Source organism: Diplotaxodon limnothrissa, linkage group LG10, assembly GCF_057381915.1.
Source record: "Diplotaxodon limnothrissa isolate DT_005_m linkage group LG10, D_limnothrissa_male_GT1.1, whole genome shotgun sequence".
Taxonomy (NCBI): domain Eukaryota; kingdom Metazoa; phylum Chordata; class Actinopteri; order Cichliformes; family Cichlidae; genus Diplotaxodon; species Diplotaxodon limnothrissa.
Genome location: NC_140605.1, coordinates 35,344,841 through 35,359,756, shown reverse-complemented (window position 1 = coordinate 35,359,756; position 14,916 = coordinate 35,344,841). Strand labels below are relative to the sequence as shown.

General features: G+C 40.3%; 2 protein-coding genes across 2 annotated transcripts; both read left to right on the top strand.

The window, feature by feature from the left end:
• The first annotated feature begins 2,703 nt into the window (after positions 1-2,703).
• On the top strand, positions 2,704-3,654 carry LOC146624850 (odorant receptor 131-2-like). Its single transcript, XM_085363483.1, has one exon. The coding sequence runs from the start codon at positions 2,704-2,706 to the stop codon at positions 3,652-3,654; it is 951 nt and encodes a 316-aa protein (XP_085219609.1).
• An 8,475-nt stretch (positions 3,655-12,129) lies between these two features.
• Positions 12,130-13,095, top strand: LOC146624849 (odorant receptor 131-2-like). Its single transcript, XM_085363482.1, has one exon. It carries the CDS (start codon positions 12,130-12,132, stop codon positions 13,093-13,095), a length of 966 nt encoding a protein of 321 aa, XP_085219608.1.
• Positions 13,096-14,916: the final 1,821 nt, after the last annotated feature.

Genomic DNA, 14,916 nt, shown 5'->3' with positions numbered 1-14,916 from the left:
ATTCACCCTATAGCTGTCAGCGATCATGCTCCTGTATCTTTAACACTAATGCACAAGAATAATACTACGCCAAGAAAAAACTGGAGATTTAATATATCACTACTTAAAGATGAAGACTTTATTAAATATTTTAAAAAAGAGTGGACTTCATATTTGGACTATAATGACACTCCCGAAACATCAGCTTCTGTTCTATGGGAAGCAGGGAAAGCTGTGATGAGAGGTAAAATAATTTCTTTCTCATCACATAAAAAGAAAGAAGAAAACAAAAATATTCAGGAATTAGAAAAAACATCGAATCACTAGAAGAAGCCTACGCGTCCCACCAAGATTAGGAAACATTCCCAAAACATTCCCCAAACTGTACCGATACTTTGTCGACACCGTTTTGCTGTTTTGCTCCATACTGACACCTGCTGGACCTTAAATATCATTGCAGGCAACTTACTTGAGACTCACAACAGACACGGATTCAATGACCTGGTCATACTTGTACACTGTAAGGTATTGTACTTTCTATGGAATCATTTTATATCTTTTATATCTGCAAATATTGTGAATGACATTAAGTGAAATGTATTGTGAATATAATATTACCCATTTAAATGTAATTGATTTAGAGTTTATAAATTTCTATTCAGAAAAATAAGTTTATTCAATGTTTTTGCATTAGGTCTACTGCGTTTTTTTTTTTACACCATTTCCCCAGCTTTGGAGAACTCAGAGGCACAGATGAAGCTGGGGAACACAAAAGCTGTAAAGCCAGGTGGAAAAGGTTTGGATAAGATGTCTTCCTATTCCCCCAGTACGTGAAAGGATCCTCTGGTCTTGGAATGTTTCTCTCCACAATACTAAGGGGTTGACAGTCCTTTATTATAAAATTCAGGACTGCCAGAAGCTTGATACATGCGTTGGTGTGTCAGTGTTGGACCCATCACTAGTATACACCTAGCGTTTTGCTTGAGCCAGTTAACACTGAGCCAGTTAGTATTTCCCTGCTGGCAGATACTGTGCTTTCCTTCTAAGGACAGTTTTGTTTCCATGTCAAACGGGAATATTCAGAAACATTGCATTTCCGAGCTAGACAGCGTGAGTCAGGATATTGTCGCTGAACCCAGTGTTTTCTGTGACCTAAATGTTTCTGAGCACTATACAGATGTCTATGATTTTGGTGTGTGTGAAGCTGACCAACAAGCTAGCGAAATTATCACTTCTGATTTTCGAAGTGACTTTCATGTTTTTACATCTGTGGACTATGTAGCTCCTGGGTCCAAGCCTGCTAGCATCCTGTTCCCATGAACTGTTTAATTTCCCAGTCAGATCCTATTAAAGTTGTTCAGCTCACACCACTGGAGAGTATTGTTGATGTTGCTGTACCTGTGGATGGTGCAGCCCCCCAGCCAGTATATGCTGAGGCTGCCTGTGTTAAGACTCCAGCTTCCATAACCATGCATGGGTTGAAGAGTACAAGCCCAGAGTCTGTCTGTTCAGAAACTGTTTCTGTTTTTCCTCGTGGACTCTTTCAAACTGTGCATTTGATGCCTGCTAAAGTTAGGAGCAACAAGGTTTTGTCTGCTATACATAAACTGGCAAAAGAATTTGGTTTGAGCACTGCAGAGCTGGTTGCACAGGTTAACTTTTCTGTCCCCCAGTCATGTCAGTTTAACTCTGTGTTCCATGCTTTTCAGCCAGTTGTCCTAGACCCTGTGTGTACTACGTCTCTGGCTGCTTCACACCCTGTATATGGGGGTTCAGGAGAACCACTCCAGCTGTTCCTCGTCTCTGCTGGAGGGTCCGAGGCGCCTCCGTCTGGTCCTGCCTCGTCTGGTCCTGCCTCGTCTGTGAGTCGCCGCCGTCTTCTGCGCAGCCACTTTTCATGTAGCTTAAGCATATTCAATAATCAAGCCTGCTCATGCTCTCCAAAGTTTACACAACACAGCTCATCAATACTAGCTCCAATAAACTTACAAACAGAATTTTATAGAAAAACATGACTGTTAAATATGACTGCCTCCACTTAATCTTCCTAAACAATGTGGCCTCCCAAACACAATACACAGCAAACATCAAATCACCACAAACAACCAAACTTATCAGCAATTAACTCCAAAATTTTAGGATCTGGGGTTTTGAAAAGTGGTAGTTAGGTAATTCAGAACCACCCTAACAAAAATTTAAAGCCGTATGCATTATTACCTTACACTACATGTGAGAAGAAGGATTACATCAGCGCTTAATGAGCTGGTAAATTTGCTGACGTGTTGCATCTTGTGAAGAGGCTTCAAGGACAAACATTATAAATTGTAAGTGAATTCAAGAAAACACTGCAGAACAGCTCTGCCCACATCACAACAAATACTAACAATAGGATGCTAACACTGCACAGATTTACTGTACTTGCATTCTGCAGTCATTTTCTCTTACATTGGTGTGATTGTAGCTGCCAGGTCAGCCTCCACAGACAAAGCCTTGGCCTTTAAAGCTCGTAACACACTGCTCTTGAATCTGATGCAGCTGTTCCTCAGCCTCTTCTCAACTATTTACTACCCATTACTCGTGCCTCTTTTAATGATTGTTACAAGGATAGTACTTGTTTACTGTACTTGCATTTTGTTTTGTGTTTCTTGTAAATATTGGGCATTATACTTTTGTATTTCAGTGATTTTAACAGCTTAATATTTCAGGTCTTACATTTTCTCTTCAATGACAAGCACATCACAGACTCTCACTAACATCACAGTCCAGTCTCCAGGGTTAGCAGAACGAGTCATGATTTCTACTCTGACAACACTTCCGACCTGTGTGTTTCTTTTCATCAATGGCATCATGTTGTTCACTCTGAGGAGTAAACCTGTGTTTCGTGAGACCTGCCGTTATATTCTTCTGTATAACCTGCTTTTTGCGGACACTGTGCAGCTGGCACAGAGTCAGATTCATTTTCTTCTTGCAGTTCTTAGAATAACAGTGTCATATCCTGTATGTACTTTTCTTGTCAACTTCACTCATCTCACATCTGTGATATCTCCTCTCACGCTGGTTGTGACGCCTCTTGAGAGATATGTTGCTGTGTGCTACCCACTGAGACATGCAACCATCATCACCATCAGAAACACAGGGGCAGCTATCACTGTGATTTGGGCCATCAGTTTTTTAAACATTATTATTCGCACTCTGTTGTTTTTATCACTATTTGAAGAGTTGGGTGATTTAGAGGTGAAAGGCTTTTGTGGTGACATCGCTATTCTGCTCGGGACAAAGTCTGATCGTTTTGACAAAGCTTTCACTTGTATTGTGGTTGTGGCTGCTGGTGTGGCAGTCATTTTCTCTTACATTGGTGTGATTGTAGCAGCCAGGTCAGCCTCCACAGACAAAGCCTTGGCCTTTAAAGCTCGTAACACACTGCTCTTGAATCTGATGCAGCTGTTCCTCAGCCTCTCCTCAACTATTTACTACCCATTACTCGTGCCTCTTTTAATGATTGTTACAAGGATAGTACTTGTTCGCATTCAGAATGTTTTTTATCTTCTCTTTATTATCGTACCCAGGTGTCTGACTTCTCTCATTTATGGACTAAGAGATCAGACTATCAGACCTGTCCTCATATATCATCTGTGCTGTCGATTGAAATGCCCAGTGGCAGAAGACAAGGGATGACATGTTTAGTTTGCATGGAGGCCTTTGTTGGTCTGCATATTTTAGTCTCGTGATTTAAAGCAACAGTTTTCATTTTTTCAAACAACAAATGACCGATAGGTATTATTGTTCAACGAAGCATAGATAGCTGTAGCCATTTTTTACCACATTTTCCAAGTCTGCTTGAGGCGCTTACCGAATCAGAATACTTTATTGATCCCTAGGGGAAATTCTTTATCATTACAGTGCTCCATTATAAACAAACAGTAAAAAAAGACAGACAATACACAACTAAGAATAGCACCATATATACATGCATATACAGTGGGGCAAAAAAGTATTTAGTCAGCCACCGATTGTGCAAGTTCCCCCACCTAAAATGATGACAGAGGTCAGTAATTTGCACCAGAGGTACACTTCAACTGTGAGAGACAGAATGTGAAAAAAAAAATCCATGAATCCACATGGTAGGATTTGTAAAGAATTTATTCGTAAATCAGGGGGGAAAATAAGTATTTGGTCAATAACAAAAATACAACCCAATACTTTGTAACATAACCTTTGTTGGCAATAACAGAGGTCAAACGTTTACTATAGGTCTTTACCAGGTTTGCACACACAGTAGCTGGTATTTTGGCCCATTCCTCCATGCAGATCTTCTCGAGAGCAGTGATGTTTTGGGGCTGTTGCCGAGCAACACGGACTTTCAACTCCCGCCACAGATTTTCTATGGGGTTGAGGTCTGGAGACTGGCTAGGCCACTCCAGGACTTTCAAATGCTTCTTTTTTTTTTCTGTTTTCTTTTTGTTCCGTTTGGATCTATAGCCATCAGAATTGTTGTCTTGAGGCCAAGAAAGATGTCAAGCGGATTTATTTTACCAAGTGGATCATCATGGCCTTGCCATATTGGTCCATTTGATTGACCTTTATTATAATTATGAATTTAATTTATTTTCAGTTGCTACAAACGGGACAGACATAACTGTGGGATAGGACAGGGGGAAAGAATGAAAGAAAGAGGGGGAGAGAAAGAAAGAAAACCAAAGGGGAGAAGAGACGGTGAGAAGGGGGGGAAGAGAGAAAAACAAACAAAAAAAAAAAAAAAAAAAAAAAAAAAAACAAAAAACAAAACTCCTGGGTCACCTGTATGGAGAAAAACAAACAAACAGAGGAGACAGCAAACAACAAAGAGCAACATAATAATAGAAAAAAAAAAGCACCATCACAATAAACTAGCTAGCCATAGATATCAATAGTTACTAAATAATAAACGATATTGTGCAACACGCAAGATAGACAGCGCACAATGTGCTTTGAGGCAGCAGCCAAGAAAGCTGTAGTCCGCGTCTGTGAATACCCATGTGTACACCTGTGTGGATCAGCATGCTTGCATTCCAAAGGTTTCTCCATGTAAAGATCTGCTAGGGAGTGTGGGGAGCCACAGCCCTGTCCTCTATGGTATCAAGCAGGTATGGTACTTTCAAATGCTTCTTACGGAGCCACTCCTTTGTTGCCCGGGCGGTGTGTTTTGGATCATTGTCATGTTGGAAGACCCAGCCTCGTTTCATCTTCAAAGTTCTCACTGATGGAAGGAGGTTTTGGCTCAAAATCTCACAATACATGGCCCCATTCATTCTGTCCTTAACACGGATCAGTCGTCCTGTCCCCTTGGCAGAAAAACAGCCCCATAGCATGATGTTTCCACCCCCATGCTTCACAGTAGGTATGGTGTTCTTGGGATGCAACTCAGTATTCTTCTTCCTCCAAACACGACGAGTTGAGTTTATACCAAAAAGTTCTACTTTGGTTTCATCTGACCACATGACATTCTCCCAATCCTCTGCTGTATCATCCATGTGCTCTCTGGCAAACTTCAGACGGGCCTGGACATGCACTGGCTTCAGCAGCGGAACACGTCTGGCACTGCGGGATTTGATTCCCTGCCGTTGTAGTGTGTTACTGATGGTGACCTTTGTTACTTTGGTCCCAGCTCTCTGCAGGTCATTCACCAGGTCCCCCCGTGTGGTTCTGGGATCTTTGCTCACCGTTCTCATGATCATTTTGACCCCACGGGATGAGATCTTGCGTGGAGCCCCAGATCGAGGGAGATTATCAGTGGTCTTGTATGTCTTCCATTTTCTGATGATTGCTCCCACAGTTGATTTTTTCACACCAAGCTGCTTGCCTATTGTAGATTCACTCTTCCCAGTCTGGTGCAGGTCTACAATACTTTTCCTGGTGTCCTTCGAAAGCTCTTTGGTCTTGGCCATGGCGGAGTTTGGAGTCTGACTGTTTGAGGCTGTGGACAGGTGTCTTTTATACAGATGATGAGTTCAAACAGGTGCCATTCATACAGGTAACGAGTGGGGGACAGAAAAGCTTCTTACAGAAGACGTTACAGGTCTGTGAGAGCCAGAGATTTTCCTTGTTTGAGGTGACCAAATACTTATTTTCCACCCTAATTTACGAATAAATTCTTTACAAATCCTACCATGTGAATTCATGGATTATTTTTTCACATTCTGTCTCTCACAGTTGAAGTGTACCTCTGGTGCAAATTACTGACCTCTGTCATCATTTTAAGTGGGGGAACTTGTACAATCGGTGGCTGACTAAATACAGTAGAAGGCGACCTGGCTAGATGGAAATCTTTACCCATATCACTCATGGGAAGGGTCGCCACTATAAAAATGATGGTCTTGCCAAAAATAAACTATTTATTTTCAATGATCCCAAATAAGCCATCACAAGATTGGTTCCGATCTCTAGACTCGTATATTTCTAAATTCCTTTGGAAAGATAAACCCCCACGTATCAGCTTAAAAACACTACAAAGGACCAAGGATAAAGGAGGATTAGATCTGCCTAACTTTAATCACTATTTTTTAGCCAACAGGCTTCAGTTCATCTCTAGTGGGATGTGGTTTAATTTAGTTAATTCTGAAAGTTTAGGAGAGACATTAATACCTAAATATTTTATATTTCCACATTGCAGTGGGGAAGGAGAAGAATTATGGAAGGAGCAATTAATCGGAAGAACTGTTGATTTCGACCAGTTAATTGAATAATCTGAGAAGGAATTTATCAATGCAATTACCCCAGAGATATTGGTTTGTGAGTTTTGGAGAAAAAGTAACACATCATCTGCATAAAGGCTGATTTTCTGTTCTATATTCTTACATTTTATGCCCTTAATTGCTGTAGCCTGTCTAATTTCTGCTGCTAGTGGCTCAATAAAAATTGCAAACAGTGAAGGGGAGAGTGGGCATCCCTGTCTGGTGCCCCTCAGAAGAGAGAAGCTGGAGGATGTTTGGTCATTTGTTCTGACACAAGCTGTTGGGGAGTTATATAATATTTTTAACCAGTTTATGAAAGAGGGTCCAAAACCAAATTTATGTAAAGTTGCAAATAGAAATTTCCAGTTTACTCTGTCAAATGCTTTTTCTGCATCTAGAGATAATATTATGGTTTCAGTGTTTTTACTGCATGAGTAGTCTATTAAATTAAGTAATCTGTGTGTGTTTGTTGATGAGTGCCGACCTTTTATAAAACCAGTTTGGTCAGGATGAATTAAGAGGGGGGTTATTTTCTCTAATCTCTTTGAGAGAGCTTTGCAGATTATTTTAAGGTCTACATTTATAAGGGATATTGGACGATAGCTTGAAGGAAATAGAGGGTCTTTGCCTGGTTTTTGTAAGATACTGATATTTGCAGAGTTCATATTTGGTGGTAGTCTGCCAATTTCTTTGATTTCCGCCAACATTCTGTGAAAAACTGGTGCCAGAATCGTCCAGAATTCTTTGTAAAATTCTGCAGGAAAGCCGTCTGGACCTGGAGCCTTATTATTGAGCATACTTATCAGAGCTTCCTGGAGTTCACCTGGCGTCAGTGGCGAATCCAGTGCCATTGCTTGGGTGTCTAATAATTTTGGAAGAGTTATGTTATCGAGAAATTGATCAATTTCGTTTTTAGATGGGTTTATTTGTGGTGTATATAAAGTTTCATAGAAATCCCTAAAAATTTTGTTTATTTTTTTAGGATCATATATTGTATTCCCAGATAAATCTTTAACAGCACATATAGTTGTTTTGTCTTTATTGATTTTTAGCTGGTTTGCAAGAAATTGTCCGGATTTGTTACCATGTTCATAATTTTGCAGGCGAAGTCTTTGTACTAAGAATTTAGTCTTTTTATTAATAATTTCATTTAATTCTAGTTTTGTCTTGCGTATTTTGTTTAATATTTCTTGATCTTGGTGTGACACACTTTTTCTAAGGATTTGATGTTTTTCTCTAGTTTCTGAATTTTTTTGTTTTCTTCTTTCTTGTTATGTGATGAGAAACAAATTATTTTACCTCTCATCATGGCTTTCCCTGCTTCCCAGAGGACAGATGCTGATGTTCCAGCAATGTCATTAAAGCCTAAATATAGAGTCCATTCTTTTTTTAAAGTATTTGATAAACTCTTCGTCTTTGAGCAGCGATGTATTAAATCTCCAGTTTTTTCTTGGTGTAGTATTATTCATCTTTATTAGTGTTAAAGGCACAGGAGCATGATCGCTGACAGCTATAGGATGAATCTCAGTGTCTGTAATGTTACTCAGCAGGATATCTGGGGCCTGGATCTCCTCCATACCTGCTTCATACCCTGAGAGACCCGGCGATGGCTCCCCACACTCCCTAGCAGATCATTACATGGAGAAACCTTTGGAATGCAAGCATGCTGATCCACACAGGTATGCACGGGTATTCACAGACGCGGACTACAGCTTTCTTGGCTGCTGCCTCAAAGCACACTGTGCGCTGTCTATCTTGCGTGCTGCACAATATCGTTTATTATTTAGTATCTACTGATATCTACTGCTAGCTAGTTTATTGTGATGGTGCTGCTTTTTTATTATGTTGCTCTTTGTTGTTTGCTGTCTCTTCTGTTTTTTTTCTCCATACAGGTGATCCAGGTGTTTTGTTTGTCTTTCTTTTTTTTTCTTCTTTTTTTTCTTTCTTCCCCCCTTCTCACCGTCTCTTCTCCCCTCTGGTTTTCTTTCTCTCCCCCTCTTTCTTTCATTCTTTCTCCCTGTCCTATCCCACAGTCATGTCTGTCCCGTTTGTAGCAACTGAAAATAAAATAAATTCATAATTATAATAAAGGTCAATCAAGTGGACCAATATGGCAAGGCCATGATGATCCACTTGGTAAAATAAATCCGCTTGGCATCTTTCTTGGCCTCAAGACAACAATTCTGATGGCTAAAGATCCAAACGGGACACCAAAAAAAAAAAAAAAAAAAAAATACAAAAAATAAATAAATAAAACCAGTACCGGTACCGAAAAAAAGAAAATTTATTCATAACACGCGTGAAAAGACCCAGGAAAACCGAGTAAACGATAAAAACGATAACAAAATAACGCTGAAAACCGATAAAAACCCTGAAAACTATACATTTCACACCTGAGCCTCAACTCTCGCGCCCCGGTACCAAACGACTCGCGGACCGGTACCGGTCCAAGCCCCGGGGGTTGGGGACCGCTGCTATACATTACTTAATAATAAAATATACTGTAAGAATCCAAGCTTTTCATTTTTTTGCAAACTGTATTATAAATTAAGATCTTTAACATTTATTTATTTACTTCAAATTATTTATTATTGTTAACAAGTCCAGATCTTTAAGATGTAGTCAAAGTCTTCAGGAAAAGCAGTGAAGACTAAAGTTTTCTCCATTCGTACTTGTTTGTGCTTGTTAAACTTACACTTTGTCCCTACAGGGATACACACAACACTCACTTCATTAAGCTTAATGATGCCAACAGGAGGCGTTATTACATCATTATTTACTGCCAACCTTAAAAAAGCAATTAAATAATTAATGTGCTTAAATGACTAATCAGGGGACTTTTATACCTCTGAGTATTTCATCAAGCTCAAAACAAAGTTTACAGAAGGAAAAAACAACATAATTATTTGGAAAGTTTAGTAGGAATCAAAGTTTTAATCACAACTCTTACTCTCCATACTTGTTCCTTTCTTTTGTTAATATTGGTGTTTATAACCCTTTAGAATAAAACCTGAACATGTAACCTAACAAATGACACAGCAACACTGCATAAAATATCTTGATCCATGCTCAATCATCCATGTAAGCAAGTCCGAAAAGGTGGATTCCATTGATGTCGACGTAAACGCTACATTCAGATCAACAGAATCCACCTTTTGGGACTGCATAAAACAGATTTTGGAAAATGTGGCATCCAGAGTTTAAAACTTATTAGCTTACTTTACTTACTCCATTACATTTTTAACTTACTTTATTCTTGAAAGGTTTATATTTTGGACTAAAGTAAGGAATTAAAAATTGGTCAATTCAAACTGTCTCAGGTGTAACACTGTCTGTGAAGCTGAATTTAATATTAAAGTTTTAGAGCATATTTAGTGTCACCTTTTGCCAGCACAGAGCATCAGCTAACTAGTGACAGAACCTATAAGTCAGGGGAAAATGAGGACACTAAATGTATTATTATTATTATTATCAGGAAGTCCTAAAAACTCCCTGAAAAGCCTTCAGTTAATCCAAAATGCTGCAGCAAGAGTCCTGACAGGGACTAGAAAGAGAGCAGATTTCTTCAAAATCCTGCTCCTCACATACAAGGTCTTAAATAATCAGGCCCTATCTTGTCTTAATGACCTTCTAGTACCATATCACCCTATTAGAGCACTTCGCTCTCGCTCTGCAGGCCTACTTGTTGTTCCTCAAGTATTCCAAGGCCCTAAAAATGACCCAAAGCTGATGAACAGTATCCTGTTTAATTGAGAAATAGGTCATTTCAATTTTTTCACTTTACTTTCATGGGGCATTGTGTATTGAATTTTGAGGTGGAAAAAAATGAATTTAATCCTCTTTGGGATAAGGTGGTAACATGATACAATGTGGAACAAGTGAAACACCGTGAATACTGTACTATAACTTCCAGCTGTTGTGCATGAATCTACAAATTCCATAAAATGTAACAAATCACGCAATAAATAAATAAAACAGGCTGTTACGGCCGAGACCATTTTGGACGAGTGACAGGACTCAAACGCAGGACGCCGAACAGCTCGTAAGTAGATTTTAAAAATAATGTTTAATGTTTCCAAAAATATTCATAAACAAAAAGGTGAGAGTGGACAAGTACGACGTTCCACCACTGAAACTAAGTAATGATCTGGTCCGGGTCAGAGAGGACAGCTATTCCGGGGATTGGACTGGAAAGCAAGTCACATTCGATCCAGGAAAAGGTCGGGGTCACTGTAACAGAGTGCAGATGTTCAGATACGGATAAGGAGACATATGAATATGTTGCTGGTTCAGAATCCTTCTTCGTACTGCGTACTTGCCAAAGGAGGTTGAAGATGACGTAGAGGGGTGAGTAGTCCGGGTGTGAAATCCAAAAAACTCCTGGCGTGGAGGCAGAGAGGCAGGTAGGTAATTCGGGTGTAGCCTGTGGGACTGCCAGATGGTCCAGCATCCAAATAGGTGCTCTTCGACAGGGGTTGACAGTTGGGTGTAGCTGAGAGAGAGGCGCACAAAAGACAAACATACAGTGAGGCAAGGTGATTCACAAAATACATAGGGAATGATGGTGGTGGCCTGCACTGACTGATGTTAGCAGAGAATCTGGCGAAGAGAGATTGAGTACGCTGGCCTTAAGAGTCCCCGGCTAAATTACCCACAGGTGTAAGCGATCAGCAAAAACACTGAGGCCCCTCCCCGGGGTGGAGACGCCGGCTCGGAGGGAGACACACTGGCACACACCCGGACCATGACAAACTGCATATGGCATTTATTTTGAATTTAAAGTGAATGTCTACACTTATAAAAGAAAAAAAAACATCTAATAGTAATGTCATGTATACTCACGTTCTTCACAGTTTGCAGTAATGCTAGGAACCCTGGACTCTCAACTATCATTTGAATCACCATCTCAACTCTGTGAAGTATCAGAAACTTATACTGTAAGATCGAGACTGATGAGATTGTGTTTACAGCCAACATTTTATTTATTTTATCGGTTATAGAGAGTAGCTTTTGTAACAGGCATTGGTGGTAATTGAGGTCTTTTAATGTCATCATATCTATTGAGAAAAGGATAGATCACAGTTTTGGAAAAAGGATTACATTACTCACTGCCGTCTAATTGGCTTACTACACTTACATGTGATGCTGTCATGTGAATGGTGTGCGAGGACTGAGTTCATAAAATGCATGTGGACGTGAGTAAATCCTGCAGAAGACTCCTGAGCAGATGGAACCAAGCACTGCTTGTTACCTGCTAACCACTGACAAAGCAGAACTTTTCTCTTTGGAATGTGAACTTAAAACTTATTGTTTCTTTGGGTTATAGCTGCAACAAAAAAACTTTTTTCTGTGTTAACTGACTTTTAGTTGAGAATGACTACATATCTAGATAAAATCCTTGGTCAGATCTTTTGGACAGTCATGTAAATGTGTGTCTAACATGTCCAACATCACTCCATCTAAGACTAACTTCACTGTTGGACTGCAGTACCGAGGGATACTGGAAGTCTTGTTATTTTCTGCTCCAATTACAGCATCCTGCTGTGTGTTGCTCTTCATCAATGGGACCATGCTACACATCTTGAGGAGTAAAGCAGTGTTTCGTGAGACAGCCTGTTATGTTCTTCTTTATAATTTACTTTTTGCAGACACCATACAGATGGTCCTGAGTCAGTTATTGTACTTACTAGCTGCTTGTAGAATCAGACTGACATATCCTGTTTGTGGCATTCTTGTCATGCTTGCCAATCTCACAACTGGGATCTCTCCTCTCACACTGGTGGTGATGTCTCTGGAGAGATATGTAGCTGTGTGCTATCCTCTAAGGCATGCTAGCATCATCACCATCAGGAACACAGCACTAGCGATCATCATAGTTTGGGCCGTCAGTTCACTAAATGTTTTTATTCGACTGATTTTGCTGTTAAATTTTCAATTTGAAGACTTAGAGAGTCTCCAAATGAAAGACTTTTGCTCTAACACCCCTTTGTTGCTTGGCCCCATGTCTGATCATTATGACAAAGCTTACACTTGGGTTATTTTTGTATCTGCTGGTGTTGCAGTTACTTGCTCCTATATTGGTGTTATGATAGCAGCCACGTCAGCCTCCACAGATAAAGCTTCAGCCCGTAAGGTTCGTAGCACACTACTGCTGCACCTGATACAGTTAGGCCTCAGTCTGTCCTCAACTATTCATGACCCTTTGGTTACAGAGATCTCAAAAGTCCTTGACAGAGTAACATTTTTACGCATCTACAGTATACTTTATGTGTCTATGATCCTTTCCCCCAGATGTTTGAGCCCACTTATCTATGGCATTAGAGACCAAATGATCAGAGGCATCCTCATGTACCATCTGTGCTGTCGAGTAAAACTGCCCAACAGTATAAAATTGCTCAAACATTAAATTAATGTAATTTGGAATAATACTGTATATGTTGTTCTAAAGAAAAGCAGACTCTAGTGTATAAACAAAGCTAATGTTGAAGACAACCAAGCTGACATCATATTTCTGCTTTATACTATACTGTAAGTCTTTTCTTATTATTGTATAATAGTAATAAAAGCAAGGCAATGAAGCTGCTTTCTAAATTATGTCTGTTGTGTACATTCTGGACAACTAATATACAGTGGCTTGCAAAAGTATTCGGCCCCCTTGAACTTTCCCACATTTTGTCACATTACAGCCACAAACATGAATCAATGTTATTGGAATTCCAGGTGAAAGACCAGCACAAAGTGGTGCACACGTGAGAAGTGGAACCAAAATCATACATGATTCCATACATGATTTTTTTTTTTACAAATAAATAACTGCAAAGTGGGGTGTGCGTAATTATTCAGCCCCCTGAGTCGATACTTTGTAGAACCAGCTGCAGTTCCAGCTGCCAGTCTTTTAGGGTCTGTCTCTACCAGCTTTGCACATCTACAGACTGAAATCTTTGCTCATTCTTCTTTGAAACAGCTCCAGCTCAGTCAGATTAGATGGACAGCATTTGTGAACAGCAGTTTTCAGATCTTGCCACAGATTCTGGATTGGATTTAGATCTGGACTTTGACTGGGCCGTTCTAACACATGGATATGTTTTGTTTTAAACCATCCCATTGTTGCCCTGGCTTTATGTTTAGGGTCGTTGTCCTGCTGGAAGGTGAACCTCCGCCCCAGTCTCAAGTCTTTTGCAGACTCCAAGAGGTTTTCTTCCAAGATTGCTCTGTATTTGGCTTCATCCATCTTCCCATCAACTCTGACCAGCTTCCCCGTCCCTGCTGAAGAGAAGCCCCCCCAGAGCATGATGCTGCCACCACCATATCTGACAGTGGGGATGGTTCAGAGTGATGAGCAGTGTTAGTTTTCCACAACACATAGTGTTTTGCATTTTGGCCAAAAAGTTCCATTTTGGTCTCATCTGACCAGAGCAGCTTCTTCCACATGTTTGCTGTGTCCCCACATGGCTTGTGGCAAACTGCAAACGGGACTTCTTATGGTTTTCTGTTAACAATGGCTTTCTTCTTGCCACTCTTCCATGAAGGCCAACTTTGTGCAGTGCACGACTAATAGTTGTCCTATGGACAGATTCCCCCACCTGAGCTGTAGATCTCGTCCAGAGTCACCATGGGCCTCCTGGCTGCATTTCTGATCAGCGCTCTCCTTGTTCGGCCTGTGAGTTTAGGTGGACGGCCTTGTCTTGGTAGCTTTACAGTTGTGCCATGAGCGCAAAATGGCGCCATCTCTAAGCCCTGACTTTCTACAACTAAAAATGCAGAAAGAAGCTGTTCACTGTTCTCTGTAGCTGTCAGTTTCCTTGACTACTCTTGATGACAAAAAAATGTAACAATGATGATGTAACAAAAAATTAGAAGACAGGTATACAACAAAAATCACATGTCTAGTACAGCAAAATGTAAAGAGGATGTCCCAAAATGGCCTGTCATCCAATATCTCAAGATTTAGCCCAGTTGATGTTAACCAGCAAGTAATCATATCCAGAGTGGTGTGTGTCTCACCCAAACCACAAGGCAGCAAAGATATTCAACAACCTGAAAAGACACCACAAACTGCAGTATAATGAATTCATTTGGACTCTTTTTCTCCAGTTGGTCTTTCTGAAATGACTTCAGTAATTCCACAGGGTTCTGTGCTAGAACCAACTCTGTTTACATTATACATGTCTCCCGGCCGAAGATGGAGCCAGTGTACGTGGCTTGCCGTCCTCGGCTGTATCTGTTT